The sequence below is a fragment of the Neodiprion lecontei genome, chromosome 7, assembly GCF_021901455.1.
Source record: "Neodiprion lecontei isolate iyNeoLeco1 chromosome 7, iyNeoLeco1.1, whole genome shotgun sequence".
NCBI lineage: Eukaryota > Metazoa > Arthropoda > Insecta > Hymenoptera > Diprionidae > Neodiprion > Neodiprion lecontei.
In genome coordinates, this window is record NC_060266.1 from 4,870,033 (window position 1) to 4,890,785 (window position 20,753).

General features: G+C 37.0%; 2 protein-coding genes across 4 annotated transcripts in view; both read left to right on the top strand.

Moving 5' to 3' along the window:
- Positions 1 to 1,690: 1,690 nt before the first annotated feature.
- LOC107221774 (glutaredoxin 3) lies at positions 1,691 to 7,850 on the top strand. Its single transcript, XM_015660898.2, has 4 exons — positions 1,691 to 1,861; positions 3,401 to 4,033; positions 5,589 to 5,699; positions 7,467 to 7,850. The coding sequence occupies exons 1-4, from the start codon at positions 1,812 to 1,814 to the stop codon at positions 7,684 to 7,686; spliced, it is 1,014 nt and encodes a 337-aa protein (XP_015516384.2). The 5' UTR covers positions 1,691 to 1,811; the 3' UTR covers positions 7,687 to 7,850.
- Positions 7,851 to 11,813: 3,963 nt separating this feature from the next.
- The window catches only part of LOC107221772 (Y+L amino acid transporter 2), a 39,104-nt gene continuing 30,164 nt past the window's right edge, over positions 11,814 to 20,753 (top strand). For 2 of the 3 annotated variants that reach the window (XM_015660896.2, XM_015660895.2), the window contains exons 1-2: positions 11,814 to 12,071; positions 20,255 to 20,502. In XM_015660896.2, coding sequence (XP_015516382.1) covers positions 20,257 to 20,502 — 246 coding nt within the window. In that variant the 5' untranslated portion in view covers positions 11,814 to 12,071; positions 20,255 to 20,256. Of the gene's footprint in view, positions 12,200 to 20,254; positions 20,503 to 20,753 lie in introns of all 3 variants that reach the window. The other variant, XM_046745523.1, reaches the window with a different exon arrangement.

Sequence of the window (20,753 nt, forward strand, 5' to 3'; positions counted from 1 at the left end):
TATATTTCATGAAAAATATAGTTCAGTTCATTGTGATGAAATATTGGTTTTTTCATTATTTTTATGCTTTTTTTTTATGCAAACATCTTGTATTTTGCAAAAATACCGTACGTGGTGGAGGAAAATGAAACTTATTCTTGGATTCAGCACGCTCGAAAACAGAATATTCACCAAAAACATCCTATGCAGCTGAGATAAAATATTTTTTTGCAGACCTGTGCTGTAGATTCAAAAATCAAAAATCTCCCCTAGCCTCAAAGACCTTTGTCTGATAGATCCTGAAGAATGTCTTAAGATTGGCTCCGAACATGAGAAGTTATAGTAAAATATGTATACATTTTGAAAATTTGATTTGCCTGTTAATCGAATTCAAAGGTCATCCAGTGTCACGATGCAATGTTTGAACCGAAGGTTTCATTACTTCAAACAAAAACGAAATTTCCAAATTTTTATGATCCCCACGGTGACTTGGTGATTTTTTCGAGTATTCTGTTCCTATTTTATAGTAATTGATTGTATTCATTGCCAACCCATTACTTGGATTCATTCTATTCCCTTCTGGCTTGAATCATTTGCATTGAAATTAACTTGAAAAATAAATCAATATTTCGATTTTCACCGAACCATTTGTAGGGACAATTATATGAACGTAATGATGTGTCAGACGGCAGCTCGCCGTTTTATATTTTCAGTTGCGTTCAGCTTAAGATTACGAACTCCGGATGAACTAGTCATGAATTTATATTGGATAATGTGAAATTCGCACCGAATTTATTCAAAATTCGATGGTACTTTAACTACTCTCTCTGTGAATCTAGTGTTACTGTATTTTTTCTGAAAGGTGCACTTGATATTTTATCGTATTTGACTTCAAATTGTTGCGCTGAAATTTGGCCCCAATACCGAACAAGTAGGAGAGTGATTTAAATGAACGAACACATGAATCTTGAGATCCTATATATCGTCATTAAAATATGTACAATGTAATATACTTTTAATTTTTTTAAGGTTCGATTTAGTACTCGGTTTTTTAATTTTGGGACTTTCCATGCATGCGCGACGCGATTGCGCCTGTTTATGTGCAACCCGAACCATTTCACCAATTGCCTACATGCAGGCGGAAATATTGCCCGCGGTTCATCTTCGCTTGCAAACATTTTTACATTACTGTGAGAAAGCCAAAAGACGTATAAGCGTTTGTTTTCACCTAGAAAAGATTTTTCAGCCAGTTAAAATAACGATATCCAAGCCAAAAGAGCTATCAGCGACAATTGTTGGTCTGAAAAATGTCACAAAGACCATTTTTAACCTAAAAGACGTCAAATGCAACGGGATATCTCGTTTTATAGATCTTTTCAGAAGCCAAGGGACATCTTTTTCCAGCATTTGTTACTCCCAAAGCTCTTATTGAGATCATTGTCAACCTAAAAATACGGTTAAAAAAGTCTCTAGACTTCCTAAGAAGACTTTTGTCGCCGGTGTGGCCAGCCAAATGAAAAAAGGTTGCCTCATGGTTGATCATGGCCATGTCGGACATCTCGCTCGCACATTATCTCTAACCCGCTTTATCGCACAGCGTGGTACTAAAGCGAGTGAGACAGACGTAAAATTTTACTCCTGGCGGCGAAACGCCGAACTAGCCATCACAGCGCCTCGTGATGCGAGGATCTTGGCCACGGATCTTGGCCTTTGTGAGACCTTTGGCATCCATGGCCGCAGTATCCTGAGTCGCGTAGCGCGAGCCGGTTGGAAGAGTTAAATATTTATTTGCATAATCGCTGCTGTGCAGGTCTGAAGGGAAGGGTGACAGGATGGCTGTCACAAACTTGGCGACCGTCGACGAGTTCAACACGTACATCAAGTGAGTTCAATTACGGCAAGTGACTCGGGTATTTTTTTAAGGATTTTACAACCCTTGAAAAATCACGAGGTTGAAGTTAGCAACGTTATCGTAACGAAACATTGGGGGGGAAAATCACTGTATTTTAAGGAACTTGGTTTCCAAATATTCGTGTGTTTTCTTTTATCCCGATTTACCGGATTTCGTTCGTATCGTTAAATAACGGTTCTTGCCTCGTGAATCGTTACGATAACCTTACTGACTTCGATATGATGAAAAATCTTCATTCATCCAAACTATGCGATGGTAAGGCATATCCGCACTTTTGGATCCGAGCCAGGACTCTGTAACACTGTTGAAGAAATCTAGACTGCATTCTTTTGAATCGATTAGACGATGGTTAGTGCAACTAAGTGTCTAAAACAGTTTGGCTAATTTGCATACTGCAATGACTAGAATGTCTTGTTTTCAATGCTGACGTTTGCGCATAACCTCGAAAATTGATACTTGCAGCGTCGTACCTTCTGATAATTGAGTTATAATCTAGTCACTGGCTTATCGACCGGGTAAGAAAATGCAATGACTGGAAAAAAACTGATAAAATTTTCCCACGATATCAAGTTACCTACCCTCAGTCACCGATAACTTGAAATCGCACTAGAAGTTTTTCGGGTCATTGTATACTTAACGCGTTATATAGTTATATACATATACTATCTCTCGTGGAAAATAAATAACGGCTTCACTTCAAGAAGGTATTGACCTGTTTCAGTGTTTCTCAATCTGACCAAATGAAGCCGAATGTTTTACATCACTCAAACGTTTTAATGTGACATTTGAACTATAAACTTGTTTTCATAAAAATGGAAATGGGAAATAAAATGTAACGAAACTTGTTCCTTGGTACCCGAAGCTTTGTCATTCGGATTCTAATTTCCATAGCTCAATTGCCACGGGTATATCTTCTTTGAAATGTAAATACTTATCTATTTGAAGTTTTGTTCGCATTAAAAATGCCGAAAATCAAAGGAAAGAGAAAAATTTAAAAAAAAACCATCGATTATTAACAACCAAATTCACAACTCTAAAAGTACCGGTGTCTGATGATTCGTAGAAATATGTTTATTTGTTGAAACTTCAAGTCACAATACAGAGATTTCGTCATTGCCATTGAAACAAAACAAATACATCCGTTTGAAAAAACCGAGTGTTTAAGAAAAGATACAGTTAAATAGATGCAAAAAATTCTTATCTCTGATGAGTTTGACTATATTGTTGAGGACCCTTGAAACAGGTCAATGTTTACGTCGATAATGAACTTTTGCAAGAATAAAAATTAAATGAAACATTGCCGAAGATAACCTTTAATGTAAAATGATATATATATATATATATATGTATATGTATATATATATACATAATACTTTTATAAATATATAATACACGATTACAGATATAGCATAGCAGATATTTTTTACAACTGCAACGTTTGTTTATATTTATTTTTTTAATCACCATTTTTAATCACCTTCGTTAACCAACGTCGTTTATTCACACCAGATCCAAAGATTTGACGGTGATCCACTTCTACGCGGCATGGGCGGCCCAATGCGCGCAAATAAACGATGTCCTCGAAGAAATGGGAAAGTCAGCCGACTACAAGGGTGTAAACTTTGCGAAGATAGCAGCGGAGGACGTTCCAGAGGTTTCTTTGAAGTTCGGCGTATCCGCCGTACCGACAATACTGCTGCTTAGGAACTCCGTCATTACCGACCGAGTAGACGGCGCGAACCCGGCTGAGTTGGCCACGAAAGTAAAGCAACAGATGTCGTCGAAGGATCCGGTGCCGATAGAAATTCCGAAACCGAAGGAGAACATCGAGGAGAGGCTGAAAAAACTCATAAACCATGCGCCCTGCATGCTTTTCATGAAGGGAAACCCGGCCAATCCACGGTGTGGATTCTCAAGGACGATAATCTCCATCTTGGACTCTTACAACGCCGATTATCAGACCTTCGACATTCTTCAAGACAACGACGTCAGGGAGGGCTTGAAGAAGTTCAGCAACTGGCCAACTTATCCACAGCTATATTTGAACGGCGAATTACTCGGCGGTTTGGATATTGTTAGAGAAATGGGCGAAGCCGGCGAACTTGAGGCTATGCTGCCCAAGAAAGTTAGTTTAGAAGAGAGGTGAGTTTAGAAGAGGTCGCATTTTTTCATTGTTGGATAAAAGGAGTTCAAGTTTTGAGCGCCAGTTTTCTTCCAAGTCTTCGATACTGTTGGAAACTTTTTAATAAAATTCCAGATTAACTCAATATTTTGAGATTTATTTATGGATAATAATTCGTTCCGTGTGACTAATTGTTGCAAAAACAGCGTAAATGAGACAGACCGGATAAAGGAAGTTCTCTTAACGAACACGCATAGTACATAAAATAAATGGATATTAAGAGGGGAAACCTTATACAAAGTTAGACGATAACAGGATAGTTAGATCATCTTCAACAGATACTACATTGTCAATGACAGAAATTTTTCTCAAAACAATTGTTCGTGGCTTGGAAAGTATTGACGGTAACTGTATTTTTTCTGTTCGCAATCGGCCACCGGATTGAAGTTAGTAACGTTAATCTAACGAAACAGTGAAACTAAAATCATGGTTTCGAAAGTTTAGAACAACTTTAAAGGAGTTTAATTTTCCAAGCTTGAGTAAACTTCGTTTTTTAAAAACTACTAAATCAAAGTTCCCGACTCATTGATATTGTGCCGGGCATAAAACTGTTCTTTTTTTTTTTTTTTTTTTTATCCCTTCCATTCGCTGATTTCTAATGTTTGACGCGAAGGTCGCGGAAATTGAATGTAAAGTTCTGTAAAGAAGAGCCCACGCACGAAACTGCGTGTAATTAAACGGAAGAGGGAAGGGTTTAGGAACTTTACGAGCGTATATATGACGCACCGCTGGAGCGCGACATGAGTTTTACGACTGTCGACTGTTCTTTTTTTTTTTCTCTCTCGATCAACTCGGTAGATAACGCCGAATTCATTATTTTACACCGGGGATCGTATCATTTCATCGACCTCGATTGTCATTGGTCGGTAGAATTCTACGGTGGCCTTTTCATTCTTACATCGCTTGGTTGGCAATTTGAAATTATAAATTATTTTTATCAGTTTTCCAAGCTCAACGCCAGGAAAGTTTTTCACGTATATATAACGTATACCTAACGATACTCGAATGATAGTTGCCCCATCATTTCACGCTGGCGCTCATTTTGAATTCAAATTCAAATATAAAATGTAAGCAAGATTTAGTAATTCGATTATGTAAATACGTATAGTGAAATATCAAATACTTATAATACTTATATATAGGCACACCTATTAATCTGCGCTCACTTTTATTCATCTGTTTCTCTTTCAGAAGTTGAAAAGGATTAACAGCGGTTCCTATATTTTCTTACATTATTAAGTTATTAGCTCATCCGTAGATATTACGAAATTAAGAGTCGAATGAAAAAAAAAAACCTGCATTTTTCATCCATTGTCGAATAACATTGTGAATAATAAAGAGGAAAAAAGAAAATAATGCCTCGGTGACGATACAAATCTAACGTCAAGTCCAAAGTTTTACTGCTGAATATTGAACAGAGCCTTGAGTCCGTATAGTCGACGAGAAGTATTTACCAAGAAACAAAAAAAATATATTCCCTCCCATTATCCTAATCTTCGTTCACGTAATTCTTAGAGTTCGAGAAGTCATCGCCAGGGGAAAGACAGTGATCGTCATGAAAGGAACCAAGGAGGAACCGAAGTGTGTTTACACGAAACAAATCATGGAGATCTTCGATGCGATAAAGTAAATTCAATCGATTGACATTCCCTTAATCACGATGGATAACAAACTGAACTTTCTCTCGGCAGTCGAATATCATCGGTACCGACGAATAGCACCGTAACATGTTCCATTCCGTTTTCGGCCTCTGACAATGAGTGAGACACTAACATTCATTAATGCCCTAACCTTTCGTCTAACTTGTTTTCGGTCAGAATAAAAATCCGAGCTCGATTCTATACGAATTTCGTGAAAATGACCGGCGATGTAGCTGACGTGAAAGAATCTGCCGCATCTACAGTCATTTTCACGACAGTCTTATAGAATCGAACTCGCATTTTCTTTCGGACCGAAAAAAAGTTAGACGAAGGGTTAAGACATCGATGAATATTACTGTGCATAATCATAGACTCGCGGCTCCATGAACGTGACAGCATAAAGTCGACTAATGTCACTCGTATTTGATGTCGTAACTCACGATGAAATGTAACAAATTCACTGCAGAAGAAGGTCAGCAACTTGCCGTAGGTTTTGCGCTCGGTAAAAGGACCCGAATCTGACATATCGGGACTGTATTTCGTATTCTGTCCTATTCGAGATGACGATCATGAATTCGAATTCGGACAACGTATTCCTGCTTTCGAAATTGGTATACGGATGTATCTTCATACTCTATGGTTCACACCTGCATCGGACAAAGCCACAAGGTTTAGCTGTATAATACACAATAGGGTGGTTTATTTATTAACTTTTTTTTTTTCAAGATGCCACGCGAAAAATTTGTGACAAATACTCGGAAAAAAAAAAAAAAAAAATGGCATGTAAAACGGGGAGGAAGTAGAAAAATATTTATAGGTCGTTACTAATTATTTTAATATTTTTTATTCGTTTTTATATGTACACCTTACGGACTTATATACATATGTATATTAGTTTATTTTTTTCTTATCGTGGTAGAATTAATCATTGTTTAAAAATATCAGTACCGAAAAAAAACAGGGACATTAAGGTGATGCGACGCACCTATTTCGGTGGCAACAACTGTTGTCCAAATTTCTCCGAGACGATTAATCGGACCAAGATGCAAAAAAATATAAACTAATACATATACAAGTCCGCAAGGTGTAGACATAAAAATAAATAAAACAATATTACAATAATTGGTAGCGACCTCTAAATATTTTATTACCTTCTCCAGATTTTACGACAACTTTTTGTTTCAGTATTTGGCACAAATTTTTCGAGTATCACATCAAGAAAAAAAAAGGAGAAAATTGTCCCAAAATGAATCATCCTAATACAAACGCCATCTGCAACCCTGCTGGATCAATGCCGTCACGCTAATTGTGCCACGCGTTGAGATTCCATTCCCTCAAGTGCTATTCGTCGAAAACCTGGATTGCGTAAAAAGTGTGATATTTTATTTGTTGGTAGAAAACAACAGTCATTCATAGTATACACCTAACTCTGCAAAAATTGTTGAGAGATATTTTTAGTTCCGGTTACCGCTCAGTCCTTGACTATTTTCATTTTTTACCACAATCGACAAAATATAGTTCTAGGTAGAAAATGAAAATTAGTTTTCTCGCCGTTACCGGAAAGTCCAGTATCCGTTACTATTCTTTCTCATTACCATCACTGTTAAATTGCAATTGTCAAATAAGCGATGCAGTTTAACCGAACATACAAACCCGATTACTCGTTGAAATCGATACGTCCGGTGACAATTCAAAGAAGTTACATATTTATATAGACTAAATAACAACGAAATCTATCTTTCACCACTCACAGCGTGCCTTACGAAACATTCGACATACTCATGGACGAAGAATTGCGAATCGCTTTGAAGTCCTATTACGACTGGCCCACTTATCCCCACGTTTACGTCGACGGAGAACTGATCGGCGGTTTTGAAACGGTTAAGGATCTATACGAAAGCGGCGAACTCATAGACACCTTGTACTCCGAAACGTTCAAGGGAAACCGGCGAGTCTTAAATTCTAAACTTTAAACCCAAACGAATATTCTCAAATCGTGCCTTTTGCAGAAATTGGTAATAAGGTTTTGGACGAGAGCGATTCGTGATAGAAAATGTAACAAAGAAACTCGACAAGGTCCGAATCTTTTGGAACAGCTGTAAACTGTAATTAAGGGTAAAATAAACGAAACAATCGAGTTTATTTTTAATGCGATTTTAGACGACTTCATTTCGCATTTGCTAGTTCGATTTTTGTACCATATAAAAATAAACTCGCGTCGCTTTTTATTTCAAATCTTTCTTTCAAATAGGTTTCGATTCGACCGCTGCGTTTACCGCGTTTTTATCTGTTTAAACGTCAACTGCGCATTCGCGTTTATATATCAGTCTTACTATTAGCTAAACACCGTGAAAAACTTTATCACCTATCATTAACGGTCACTTATATGTATACAAGAATGTAAATAGTTCCAGATTCGTAATTACCGATCGTCCAGCTGTAATTTTCTAGCCGTTGAACGATAGCTGGGCTAAAGTTATCCTTATAATTTAACAATAATAAGTGGAATAAAAATGCAGTGCCGTTTTGTTTTTTAAGAAAAATTGAAACGATAGATAACAATGTAGCGAAAAAAAAACAAATAATATTTACGCGTTTTTTTTTTTTTTGCTTTTCTTTGTTTATCGAATGGTTTTTAGTTCTCTTCTATCGAACGATTATATAGACTTTGCAGAAAACCTCAAGGTCTAGAATAATGGTTTATTGTTTACGGAAGGATACAACCTTTACCTTTTTATCCCATTACCGATAATGTGCGTTGCGCTTATGTGAGGAAAAACTTTTCAAGTATTCTATTTTATGAACGGTGCGCGGTTGTGTTTGAAATTTGTTCATGGCCGCGAATTAAATTCGTCCTTTGGACGGAATTGCCTCATTATGAATTATATAACGCGATATTTATACGAGGTTTCGGTTTTTTTTTTTTTTTTTTTTTTTTTTTTTTTTTTTTTTTTTTTTTTTTTTTTTTTTTTTTTTTTTTTTTTTTAAATTCCCAAAAATCGCCTTTTTTTTTAGGCTGTCACACTAGGTGTGCCCCTTAAGCTTATTTTGTTTTGGTCGTCTTTTTTTATTTCTTATTTATTTTTTTATATTTTCATTTACTCTTGTTTTTTTTGTAATTTCAATTATTATTGTCATTATTCCGTGAGTCGGAGCAGACGCGAAAAATCGAAGAGCATGGAGGAGTAACGTCGTGGTGGGGAGTCGAAAGGAATGACTTTGTCCAAATCGATAAACCCACCCACTCTCAACTCTGGACCATCGGGGGGAAACGGTGAAACTGGGGGAACAACTGCGTCAGAGATGACGTAGCGAACGTGAAACGCAGAGTTTCGCAGGATGAATCGGGCGTAACGTCCGAAGAAAGATTTAGGAAGAGAAATTTTTAGTTACGGTTACCGCTCGGTCCTCGACTATTTTCATTTTTTACCAAAATCGACAAAATATAGTTCCAGGTAAAAAATGAATATTAGTTTTCTAGCCGTTACCGGAAACTCTGGCATCCGTTGCTGTTCTTTATCATTACGATCGCTGTTGCTAGATTTTCTTGCAACCGTTGCGAAAATTTAACGCTCGTGCGAGAAAAAAAAAAAAAAAAAAAAAAAAAAAAAACCACCCATACAAAGTTTTACGATCAATTTATTTCAATCGGAGATTGTCCAACTTTCATCGAACTTGATTGGCACGATTGAATCGTTGCATTGTAATCCTATAAAGTAAAGCATGTGTCATGAAAAGATTACCGGAACGCGATGATAATTATCGCAGAGAAATTTTCAGTACTTTGAAAATAAGAAAAATACTAAATGGGGAATGAAAACAGAAAAAAATAACTAAACCGGATCAGAAATAAAAGATTGTAAAAGTTAAAGATGACAGCGTAATTCTAAACCGGATGTAGACTTTTTGGTCCTCGCTTATCGCGGGAAAACAGCGCAAGATAAGCTCCGGAAATATTTCGTCGAGTCTAATTGTAAACGACAAGTTTAGTTTCAACAAAGTTGAGCACCTTCCGCGTTGTGCGGAAGAAGGAAGACCAGGTGCATCAGCAGCAGCTCGTATCCCTCGCCTAGCTTTACAATTCTAAAGCTTCACGATTCAAAGCTTCGCATGGCATTGAATAGAACCGTCGACGGTTTGATCCCGAAGCCCGAGCGAAGGCTGACAAAATCACGGCTTTATATTCGCAATACAGGTTCCCACGTTCAATGTTATCGTTATCGAGGTTTCAAGTTCCCCTGAAATTAATTCGCGATCGTTAGATCAAATTTCAGCAAGCTGTTAGAAATATTTCACATCAAACGCGATGAATCACTTGTGCGAAAATAAATTACCAATTTTTTTTCATTTTTTTTTTTTTTTTTCTTTATAAACAATTTTTAGTAATAAATTGTCATTCGCGTACGATAAAAGTCCAGAGAAGGTAAAAATAATTGGGTAGTTTTCTTTCTTTAACAAATTTCTTCTCGATATTTGTATGGAACGAAAATTTCTGGGTCTTTGCATGATTGTTAACAATAAAGAAAAAACAAAGGTATCGAAGCTTAAATTATTCAACTTCTGCTTGTATTGTGCAAAGTAGAGTAACGCAAAACGATACGAAGTAAATAAATAAAAAAAGATCAGGATTGCGAATGACTACGATTTGCAAAAATTTTCGTTCGATCGAGGAGAGAGAAAAAAAAAAAAAAAAATACGACGCAATTACTTTTTGCAATTGGTAATTTTTGATCGTGTTTTTTTGTAATTATAATTTACAACGCTAACGAAATGAAATTTTTTTTTCTTCTTACGTTCAAACTCCGTTGATTGAAATATTCGTGAGATTCTGTATTTGTATGAAAAAGTTAAGAAATGCAATCTTGTTGTTTCTTGTTTCACCGTTTCCTACGTGCATGTAATAAACGTAAATACTTCTTTTTTTTTCTTCTTCTTCTTCTTCCTCACTTTTGCAAAAACCGAATCAACCATCGGCGCATTCCGTGGTGTTAAATAATTCGCATCCCTTTTGAAAAGATTAGCACAAAATTTGTCGAGATCGTAAAATACAAAAAGCCTGCGTTGGTTTATCGCTTCCTCTGCGTGTAAGTAAAACACAATACTTACAATCGCACGTGCCCGCGTTTATATTAAAATCGCGCACGCACACTTTGTAAATTTATGCGTATAATCACGCGTTGTGTAGCATTTATGAACGGACTGTGGCCTCCGAGAAGTGAAAGCAACATCCAATTAGCAGTGAAGTAAGAATGTCTGGATTCTACACTTTGTAGTCTTGTTCTTCCTCATCGAAATCCGGAAATGTCGATATTAAATTCAAGTCGAAGGATTCGTCGATGATGGTCAGAGAATTTGACGATGCGTTGTTTGCATACTTTTATTTTCCTTATAAATAAATAAAAATTTTGGGCCCGTCGAAACGTCGCGGAAAGAAAATAAAAATACGCTAAGCACGCGTAGTCAAATTCTCTCAAAGTTATTTGAGAAAATTCAAGGGTTACAAAAATTCGCGTTATAAAATTCAAGCCAATTTATTCGCCAAACTTTATTGTCGAAATATCACTCCGTTGTAAAGCTTGCAGCGCTTTTTTATTGACGATTATTAACACGCAACGCAATAACCGATTTTGCGTTGCAATAAACAAAAAAGGATCGACAAATAGCGCAAAATGGTTACTGCGTTTATCTAGTCACTGTAACAAATGAAATTTTTCACAGTGTAATCCCAGGGTCGACGACATCAAACCTTACTAATTGCAAGATCGCTCAAATATATCAAGGGCACCAAAACCACTGTCCATCGGTGTATACTTGAGACTCTTCTAGTCATAAAATATGTTCAAACGGATAAAAAATAAAAAAAAAAATATCGAATCATTTTTCATAAACCTGATTTTCAGGGTAACGGCAAAAATTGACGAAATCTCGTCCCGGACTTCCTTCCGTATTTCGCAACTCACGGAGGCTGTATTTTCCTTGATTTGAAAAAAATTCACACGCCGTGCGGAAAGATCGTCGATCGCGCCTCCAAGTGGCGGTTCTCGGCGAGCCGTTTGTACGCAGAAACACGACGCGGGCTCTCATTCAGAGTTGACCCGTTGAGCGAGTTGTACGGTAGTGCGGTGAAATCGCTCGCCCCGGGTTGAACGACTCCCGTCGGTGCGGTATTTTGAAAATTTTTCGTTTAAAAAAAAAACCGCGATCGAATTCGGTGAAACGACATGTCGGTCTGATCCTCGTTCGATACCCCAAAAATCGCGGATCTTGCGGTGGAACTGTTTTTAAAATTTTGTGCGTTTTTTTTTTTCTCCGCTCCTCATCTTCGTACACGTCAGGTTTTAAAGAGTGAGTCGAAAAGGTGAGTCGGAATACAAATTCTCGATCATCGATCGTGGCGAAAATGCGGGGATTTTGAATTTTTGAAAGAATCGGTGCTTTTCGTTATTTAATTTATTTAAATACTTGCCGGTTTATCGTGCGGACTTGGTGAGAATAATTTTTTTAATAAAATTTTTCTTTGGAATCTAAATAACGCTCGATAATTTTCTTCACACTTTTCTCCGCTCCTAATATCTTTTGCACCCTGCATGGGAAAAAGAAACTCTGCCCTTTCACATCGGCCACCACTAACACCACGTGTTGCTATTGATTTTCGCGCGCGCCACGCCGAGAGAGAGAGAGAAAGAGAGCGAGAGAGTGAAAGAGAGTGAGAGGGAGAGAGAAATACTCTCGTAGCAGCTACGCCTAGGGGATGAAAGTGGGGGTCTTCTGAGCGGTCGTAGAACGCCCGTTCTTGTAATACGATGCTTAAATTTCGATACCCGAGCACATATTTGCTCGCTTGTATTCTTATTTAACTTTTCAACAATCCGAAACAACGATCGTACAGGTCTGTACATCGTTTCTATTTTTACTATTCCGCTTGAACAGGATTCGAAATTGTCCGGAAATTTATATAAAAAATTATTCTTCGTCCCGTCATCGTCGATTTTCTAACTTTACTTGATAATAATTTTACATTGTAAATTGCGCCTCTCACGAATCGCGTTTATTCCTGTTCACAGGATTAGACATTCTTTTTTTTTTCTCTTTGAGTTTTGAAATCAAATTTCGGAGAAACTATCATTTTCAAATTATTCTCGTCATATTTTCGGATGAAATGTACGCTTTTTTTTTTACTTCGATTCTATCGGTCCGAAAATGCAAAAAAACTTTATTTTGGTTTGTAATAATCGTCAAATTTCTCGCAGGGATTTAGGAAGAAAAAAATATTTCTCATTTTGACCGACTCCATTTTTAATCCATTTCATTCCAGAGTAATCTGTTGTTAATTATTAATCGTCGTTTCCCGCAATTTGAAAACGTCTTATCAAAAACTTGGATAATTATATTTAAAAACGGAAACGAAACGACGTAAAACGTATTTAAGATGTTTGTTTGCTCTTTCCGGGAGTCCTGAAATCAATTTATCGATTATCTTCAGCGAGGTACAAAATTCCATCATCAAACAATTCGTGAAATCTTTCAAGTCAAAGGTTTTCGAATTAATTAAATTTTCACTTTTTTAATGAATAAAAAAAATCCGGACGATTCTGTATTATCTAGTGCAAATACAAATCGATATTTCTGTCAATTTGTAATTTGTCGGAGTTTTTCCGAATCAATAACGCGCAGGCATGTTGGCAATAAATAAAATATGCACGGACGGATCGCGGATTCTGTAAGTAACAAAGTCTATAGACAATTTTTTTTACGGACTACAGGCAGAAAATAATACTGTGATAACATTCACGGTTGTGTTTGATAAGTTAGCATAACGCAGCAACCTGCGGACGAATCGTGTCGTCTCAAGATCAATATAAGGGATGATGCAATATTCAAATAACTTGCTGTATAGTTACACCCAGCAACGTGTCGTAGATTTTTTCGCTTCCCACTCTTTTATACAGCTAATAAGTACAACGCCACGTGCGAGATTCGTGAAATATGACAACTTGAGTTAAAAGTTTCTAAAAGTTTGTAAAAACTTGTCCCAATTTTGCAGACGTTTTTTTTTTTTGATTTTAAACCGTTTCTCTATATTTTCGTTGCTTTTCAAATTGCACATTTTGTTTATTGGCTTTAACAGATTTATTCAAAAGATGAATATATTATATCGGAAAGACTGAGAGAAAGTTTTTTCAAGGACTAACAATTACAGGAAGACTGAGAAAAATTTCATCTGTTTTAAGTTACGAGAAAATTTTTAGTAAAATAGGTACAGTTGTATTATTTGTTTGAGTATTGTTGGTATTACGAGAAAATTACGTCTTAGTAGTAAATATATTTGGAGTAATTGTATTCGTTGATCCCACATTTTCTACGATTTTTTTTCCGAATTTTGTATTTTATTGTTCAGAAATTGGAACATTTCGTAGAAAATTTTAAACATGCATGGTTTCTCATAAAAACTTGTAGATTTTTACAGCGAAAAATGTACAAGATATTACTATTTGAAATAAAATTAACGAATCCTCATGGAAAACTATGCATGTTCACAATTTTGTACAAAATAATACCCAGTGTTTCAATTTCCGTAACAATTCGTAGACGTAGAAATTTTCACCAGGGCTAGGACAGCTAGAAATTCCTCTCTATCACTGGTGAAAATAAGTTCCAAGCCAAACGAAAATAAATTTTAGATGATTGAAAATTTTTGTAAATTTTGTAAATTTTTTGTAAATTGTTAATTTTTTGTTCGAAAATCATAAAACATTGTTAAAAATCGTACGACAATATGGGAAATCATTGGAAATCATAGTATTTTGCATGGAAAATTACAAATCTCTGCAACAATTTATAAAAATCTACAATTTTCTATGTAAAATAATAACAATTTTGTATCCAGCTAACGGATACTAAATTTTTTTTATCGCAGTATTCTAAGAATTTCGCTGAAATGTACAAATTTTTACGATCTCCATGAATTCTCATAAAAGAATACGATTTTTTTCGTAAAAACGCGATGACCGACAATTTTGGAATTCGATTTAGATCGACGAGACGATGAATATTTCCGAAAAAGTATGAAAGAGTACAATTGAACCACCGCTAGATGTCGCCTTTCTTTCACAAGAAAAAAACTTGTTGCAAAGAAGTTGAAGATTTTTTTAACTCACCTTGTCTCGATAGGCGAGTCTTATGAAAAAAGTAACATTTGTTATTCCGCTAAACTCCGTGAGTTTCACGATATTCTACAACAAATTATATCCATTTGAAAAATTGTTATTAGAAAAACGATCGCGTAAATGCGAGTGATTTTAAAATTATCTACAAAATACGACGATAATCTACAAAACATATTTCATTGCAATCCGTAAATCTCGAAATCATTCGGGCTTAAACTTGAGACGTGAAATGATCGATGATTCGAAAAGCTTCCCTTTAATCGGTGGGCGAAGAAAATATGCTGTAGGCAAAATCTGCGTCAGCTGAAGCCTTAAAAGTTGGAATGCCAAGCTGGTACATTCACCTCGTGGAATTAGGGAGGTTTGATTTTCTTATCGAGAATTCTAGTTGACGAGCCGATGCGAAAGCCGGTGAATTGCTAGCTGAAAGAAATTCTTCGGTCAATTATTCGACAAATCGTCAATTAGATGCAACACTGCGAGCCCTATTGAACGGTTAACTAACAAACGGCTCAAACCGGCACGCCAACTACAACTAATCGTAAGTTCGCCTGGCTACCGCGGTTCTTCTCTCAAGCCCCACACAAACGGGAACCCGATCGGGAATAAGAAATTCGAGATCCCTCAGGAGGGAGGAAATCCTATCCCATCGTGATGCGGGACTGCCGTAATTCGTTCTTTCCCTCTTTACTTCACACCGCAAACAAAACCAAATTTCACCTTTCGTAGTCGGATTGAACTTTGTGCTCGAATCCTTGTTCCAATAATTTGTAATATCGGATTGTAGGTAAAACCTTCGGAGCACCGAGCATTTTGTCCATCGACAAAATGGTTTAGCGCAAAAGAAAAGAAACCTCATCAGCTTGAATTATTATTCTCATTCGGACGAGTTGACGTAATTTTAGCAAATACAAAAAAAGAAAAAAAATTAGCACCACTTTTATCACCTTTTTTAAGATCAGCAAGTATTCGCACGTTTCATTCGGCTCGTTATTACTTAACCAGTATTTATTCATTTCGATGCTAAATTTATTTTGTTACTTTTTACAATTTTAACTGTCGTTTCGGTTCGCAGCTACTCACATTATCAAACCCGTACAATATTATTACACATCGGTAATGGTAGTAAAATATTTCTATTATCTCTAAAAGACAGTCGAAAAGCTAAAATTAGCGTTACAAAATCAACGTTTGTCTCCATCAATTGATAAATATTCGCAACCTTTTAGCGTACAGTTTGTGTGATGTTGTAATTGCAACAAAGATTCATAAATTATTGTTACTATGTATGAATCTTCGTTGCAATAACATATTTGTCGTATATATTTACTCGAAGTCACTGCATAGGATCGAAAAGATATAATTTGCCGAGCGTCATTGCAATTCCCAGAGGCTCTGGCATAAGTATAGTGTGAGAAACCCGTTCTACAAAATTACATATGCAGCAATTCGCAAATGACTTTGAAGCCCGTATCGTCTTAAAGCGCCATTGCAGCGATTTGGATTCAGCATCGTAAGGTCGATGAGATTTTAGGAACGTAAAACGCGATCGAGTCGCGCTTTGATCGGGTCAGTTTTACAGCCAATTGTCTAATCCAATTAGGCTTATATGCACGTTGTCGCAAATCTAAGTTACATCGCTTTGAATCAATTGGCGAGCAATAATTATGTTCGACACTCTGGGTCGATGACGTTTACGCCTTCGTAATTGAATCAAGTGTCGACAATATCACGGCTTAAACGACGCAAGTCGCGTCGCGACGGGGATTTTATTTATCCCGGGTCATATAGCTCGACCTTTTCGGAATGTTAACGCATTTTCTAGTCTCAGTTGCGTAGGAGTCGTAAATAATTAGCCGAGAATGATTTCTTTTCGAGATTCACGACTTGCCTGGATCCAAATAATTTAAGGATGTACCGGCTACATTGAGAGAAATTTATAGTTCCGGTTACCTCTCGGTTCTTAACTATTTTCATTTTTTACCACGATCGAAAAATATTGTTCCAGGTAGAGAATGAAAATTAGTTTTCTAGCCGTTACCGGACAGTCTAGTATCCGTTACTGTTCTTTCTCATTACGATCGCTGTTGCTAGATTTTCTTGCAACCGTTGCGAAAATTTAATGCTCGTGCAAGAATAAATTGACGTTAAAGCGTTTTGTTTAACTAAAAAAGTAGAGTAAACCTCGCAAACTGATTTCGCGTTGCAATAACCAAAAAAGGATCGACGATAGCGCAAAATGTTTACGCGTAATGAAATGATTTCGTTGATTTTTCTAAATACACATGAATTTTTAAAGAATTTTCTCAATGTTTTGAAATTTCCGTTTTCCAATGGGTCACAATTGTTGTTACCCAACTTTTGTTATCTCTATCACCATACAGTGATAAAAGTCTAATGACCAGTTTACGCCGAGTTAATGCCGGTTGAAATTATCATCTCTACAACGTGTTCATAATGTTAACGAACAAATTAGCAACGAATGTCTGATTGTTGCAGCGGAGTCTATTGAAAGCTTCAGAGTGCTAATTGCAAGATTGCGACGGCATGCGAAGTTCATATTTAGGAACATTAAAGAGCCGTTAAACAGCGTTTCATTCGTTTCCTTGTAAATACTTCGTCCTCATTTTTGTCAAAATATGAGCAGTGAAAACAACTTTTGATTACACAGATCTGTAAAAAGTATTTTATTTTAGCTACATGGGACTTTCTTGAAAACGAAACGGAAACGTAGCATCTCGTTCTAAGTAACGTATAAGAAAAGAAAGGAGAGTCAGAAAAATCCTCGGATCAATACAATACCGAACTAAATCGGTACCTAATGAATTAGTTTGTCCAAATAGCAAAGCTCGAGGGCTCATTGCAGGGTATTTTGTGTTCCAATCAAGCTTCTTCTTGTAATCTCACCGCGAGTCACTTTGGCGTCCAATTTGTTGTTTCATGGAATCGAGAAACAGGACGCCTACCTTGAAATTAATTGAAGATTCTCTTGAGAATCATGTGACGTCGAAAACTCCGATTCTGAGCAGACGAAGAGAATAAAATTGTTGAAAAATAATATTATAGTTCCTTTATCTTAACGTTTCTTCTTACCTTAGGAGTATTTTTGTGCTCGCAGAGATGCAAAGCTCCTGAAATCGTAAATCTTTATCGTGACAAACATGAGGGCTTAAATCATAACCATGCCTGTAACAAGTTCTGTGAAATTCACGATTTGTTATCCCTCCAATTGAATCACGCATTGGAAAACGTACCATTTTCGAAATTTTCAACATGGTCACCAGAAGAAATTCTACCGCAAAGGTACCAGTTAGGAAAAATATAAAATTATATACCAGGATAGGTGATTTTTTTTTTATCTCATTGTTAAAAGCTGGCATTGAAAAGCAGACGAAAACGGATTAAAGAGCGAAGAAGCGAGAGCTGGGTCGATAGAAGTCGAAGCTGTTATTCAGACGCTGTTCCCGAGATTGCTTTCATTTTATCAACTTCGAGATAAATTGATGTTACTTGTTTTATCTCACGTATAAACGCTCCATCCCTTTTCTTCCGAGATACGAAGACCTTCGCTAGGCAGGGGATCCATTATTCAGCACCCTGATACTGCAAAGCAAATCCAGAAACGCTGGGCAACACTCACGCAGTCAAATAACGAATAGCAAAGTGTCTATTTTCACGGCTCTTTTCTTGAAAATTATCCAAGCACCAGAGTCTCTCATTTACTTGTTGTGAAAATGATCTTCAATCATTGTTTCCAAAAAAAAAGCATAAGAATATGGTTCCAGACATGTTTCAATACTCGTTTCGCGATTGTGTACTTGTTGCAAATTAATGACAGATCTGGCTATTAGCTCATTTTAAAAAGTGGTTGAAGCCTACTCGAGTTATCGTCAATAATCGAATTTTGTAAACCACCTTAAAAACGAATGCAAGCGAAATCGAAAAACTTTCGTTGCTACTCTTTTATCTATTCAGAAACATCGTAGATTTGCATATCCAAGGACCTAAAGATCAAGTTAAACAAGTATGTAAATGTCACAGATGTGTTAACATGCCTGCAGTCATTTTCGATACATCGACACCGTTTTCAGTATTATTGAATATCCAACGCCCACTAATGACACTGACTTTAGAGGCTCTTGGGCGATCAATCCCAGAAGCGAGCGGATTATCACGCCATTCTGCGAGTCGGGTGATAATTGGATACAGAATCGTTGTTGGAGGCTGAAGTGCTTGACTAACTTCTCGTAGCGTGAATAGTGTACACAATGCGAGAGCGATGACTCTGATGGTAATTGATTATCTTCTATTCAACTGCCGGGATGTTATATCTCTCTACGCGTCGCTTTTGAAACGCCACACATGGAGACGTTCGTTAAAAGCTCCTAAGCGATCACCGAATTACGTCAAACACACTCTGACTTCAGGCGTTACATGTACCTGACACGACTGAAACTAGGGTTATGTTTAAGAATTTATTTCGTATACAAAACTGAAGTTTATTTAACAATCATTACGTATCTTTTAAACTGTGACATTTTATCTCTGTCGTGTGAAAATTTGGTTGAAAAATTTCAAACGGTATAAAAAATTACAGTCGTTTTCCTGGGATGTGTTTTTGTCGATAGCGTTTGCGGTACCAGACGTGCCTCTGCCGTTTTTGATCTGAAGAAGGGAACAAAAAATTTTTCTTAAAGCAGATATATAAAACTAGTACTTGTCGAGTCGGAATTTCGAAGTTGAATTTTTTCCAACCATAGCAGTCTCTGGAATAAAATAGGCTATTTTTCACCTCGAAATTCTTCAGTACTTGTGATGAAAAAGAAAAAAAAAAACTTTTCCAGGTATCGAAAAAACTGCTCGATAACTACTAGATTATTGCGTGAAACGTAACTGTGCAAAACTAGATCCCGATCGGTCCAGTAGTGGCGGAGATATTTCTGGTACCGATTTTGAAAACACTGTTTGAAGAAAAACGCGTTTACAGTTTTGAGTAGAGTTTACACTGACAATAAAATAACTGGTTTATTTCAAACTCACATGAAATCGTCGATTCCTGAGCCATATGACGGATCTTCCTGAGATGTCGGCGCTTCCATTAGATCTTTTCTTTGCTGTATCAACCTGATCCTTCCTTCTTTTGATGCCCTTTTCGCTGCTCACCCGGTCGGTTACAAAACGCTGTAACTTCGTCATCACTGCGAAATCCTTATGAAATTTCCAGGTTATACACTCGAAGGATATTACTTTCGAATGGGCACCTTTTTAAAAAATCGATTCTCTTGACCTGCCCAGGTGTATGCAACCCCTTAACTACACTTTAAACTTGTATTAAGCGTTGTCTCACCCGTCTTTCTACATTCAATTGTTCCAGGAATGTCGAGACCGGGAAGCATCAAGGATGGGGAAAAGGGACCCTACGACCCCGTTCCCACTTCCGCCGACGGAGGTGGCGACGAGATCAAGCTCGAGGCGAAGATGTCTCTCCTGAACGGAGTCACCGTGATCGTTGGATCGATCATTGGCTCCGGCATCTTCGTCAGTCCAGCTGGAGTGCTCAAATACACTGGAAGCGTGAACGCAAGTTTACTAGTCTGGACTGCTTCCGGTCTTTTCTCCATGGTGGGTGTATTTGGCTACAAATATGCTTTCGTGAACCTTCGAACGCGAATCGTGCAGATAAAATAGTTCCATGATCATCACTACGAACATCAGACTGGTTAGGAAACGAGTATTTCATGTTGTACAAATGGTTGCAGTGTACGAAGCAATATTGTCGAAACTTCGGATAACAATATCTTGTCGAATCAGCCCGATACGAATATCGTATAATGATTTTACAGTGGGATAAGATCATACAGTCTTGAAATTGA

Coding starts and splice junctions, on each gene's coding strand:
- LOC107221774 (XM_015660898.2), top strand. CDS start 1,812: ATGGCTGTCACAAACTTGGCGACCGTCGACGAGTTCAACACGTACATC. Junction 4,034..5,588: donor AAAGTTAGTTTAGAAGAGAG/GTGAGTTTAGAA, acceptor CGTAATTCTTAG/AGTTCGAGAAGTCATCGCCA. Junction 5,700..7,466: donor GAGATCTTCGATGCGATAAA/GTAAATTCAATC, acceptor CACCACTCACAG/CGTGCCTTACGAAACATTCG.